Source organism: Arachis duranensis, chromosome 8 (genome assembly GCF_000817695.3).
Source record: "Arachis duranensis cultivar V14167 chromosome 8, aradu.V14167.gnm2.J7QH, whole genome shotgun sequence".
Classification (NCBI taxonomy): Eukaryota; Viridiplantae; Streptophyta; class Magnoliopsida; order Fabales; family Fabaceae; genus Arachis; species Arachis duranensis.
In genome coordinates, this window is record NC_029779.3 from 42,540,895 (window position 1) to 42,542,404 (window position 1,510).

Genomic DNA, 1,510 nt, shown 5'->3' on the forward strand with positions numbered 1-1,510 from the left:
TATCGCTATCGCTTTCCCCAATCTCATCCCATATCATCTAGAAAAACATGAGATTACTAAATAAAGTAAATATATCAAATATATCAAAAAAATTTAAAAATTAATATGTCACAAGAAAACCTATTAAAACAATGATAATAAAGGAATACCTCAACCAATGAGGGCCTACCGGTGTTACAAAACATATTTTGTTTTCATGTTCGGTTTTCAAAATCAATTACAAAAATTCTACCTTGTTTTCAACCTAATTTACTTTCGCTGTTTGTTTCCTTTACACGAAACATAACAATAACAAAATGATATTTTTGTAGTTAATACTGAAAACAAAAAATTAAAACTAGATGTTCTTAAGCTAGACAGACCCTAAAGTCTCCAAAGACTTTTAACCCTGTCAACTACAAATATTTTGAAACAACATATCTATAACGAATCTTGAATCTCTCTAACAAACTTCAGCTGCAAATGGCTGCGGCAATTGCATCATATACTTGTATGGCATAAACCAACTTTTTTTTTTCAAACACAATTGACAGATTAAAACTTTGGGGAATTTCAATCATCGATTCATGGACACTTAATTCCAATTTTACACTTACACACAAGAACGAAATACTAAAGTGAAAAATGTGAAAAATAAAAGTAAAAAAGAAACAGTTATCAAAGAACCTGCAATTGGCGGAGAAGAGAAGCACAGGTAGTGCGCGAAGGGGAGAAGGAATGAGGCATTGCCGCCATTGTTAGAAGAGTAAAGCAGGCCAGGGAAATGAAACCCTAGCAGAGAACTAAGCACACTCTCAAGAAGAGAGAGAAAGAGAAAGTTGAAGAAATCGGAAAGAGCGAGCGTTACTGAAAATAATGGTAATGAATAAGGAATTATTTGTTAGGGGAAGAAGAGGATCCCTTGATTTGAGTTTTTGACTCAACGTAGTCTAACGTTTGAAAAGACAGTACCGCACGCTTTACTTTCCTTTCTTGGCGCCAAACATGCACAGATTAAATTTCTAAATTTTGGATAATTTTCTTAGAGTAATTAACAAAAATTCTATTTTTTATGAAAATAATGCTAAATTTACTTTTTTTGGTAGGTTTAGGTCCAGTTTGGGTAACTAACTTAATTAAGCTCATTTTGATAAAATAACTTAAACATTAAATGTCTCTGTTAAAAGTAACTTATAAATAAGTTATTTTGTGTTTGGATTTTTAACTCTAAAAGTGCTTATTTTATAGAAACGTAATAAAAAATAGAAGTATTATGAGAGAAGTCATTTTTTTAACTTCTCTATAAGCTCCAAAATAGCTTTTTAGAAAGTTGCAATTTGGTTTTGAAAATTGCACCAGACATTAATACTACCACTTTTCATAAGTCAAAAATTAAAAAAAGCTACTTATCGAGTTTTCCAAACGGGCCTTATTAGCGTAATAAAAATTTAGTCTTTTTTAATAATATGCATCATCCATGTAATTATTTTTCTAATTGATATTGTAATATATTTTAGAATAAAATATTATA

General features: G+C 30.0%; 1 protein-coding gene across 1 annotated transcript in view; it reads right to left on the bottom strand.

Annotated features, from left to right (window-relative positions):
• The window catches only part of LOC107462867 (65-kDa microtubule-associated protein 5), a 5,723-nt gene extending 4,821 nt beyond the window's left edge, over positions 1-902 (bottom strand). The window contains exons 1-2 of the mRNA XM_016081546.3: positions 667-902; positions 1-37 (exon numbers count right to left, since the gene is read on the bottom strand). The exon at positions 1-37 is cut by the window's left edge and continues 128 nt beyond it. Coding sequence (XP_015937032.1) covers positions 1-37; positions 667-735 — 106 coding nt within the window. The 5' untranslated portion in view covers positions 736-902. The remainder of the gene's footprint in view (positions 38-666) is intronic.
• Between the last annotated feature and the right edge of the window lie 608 nt (positions 903-1,510).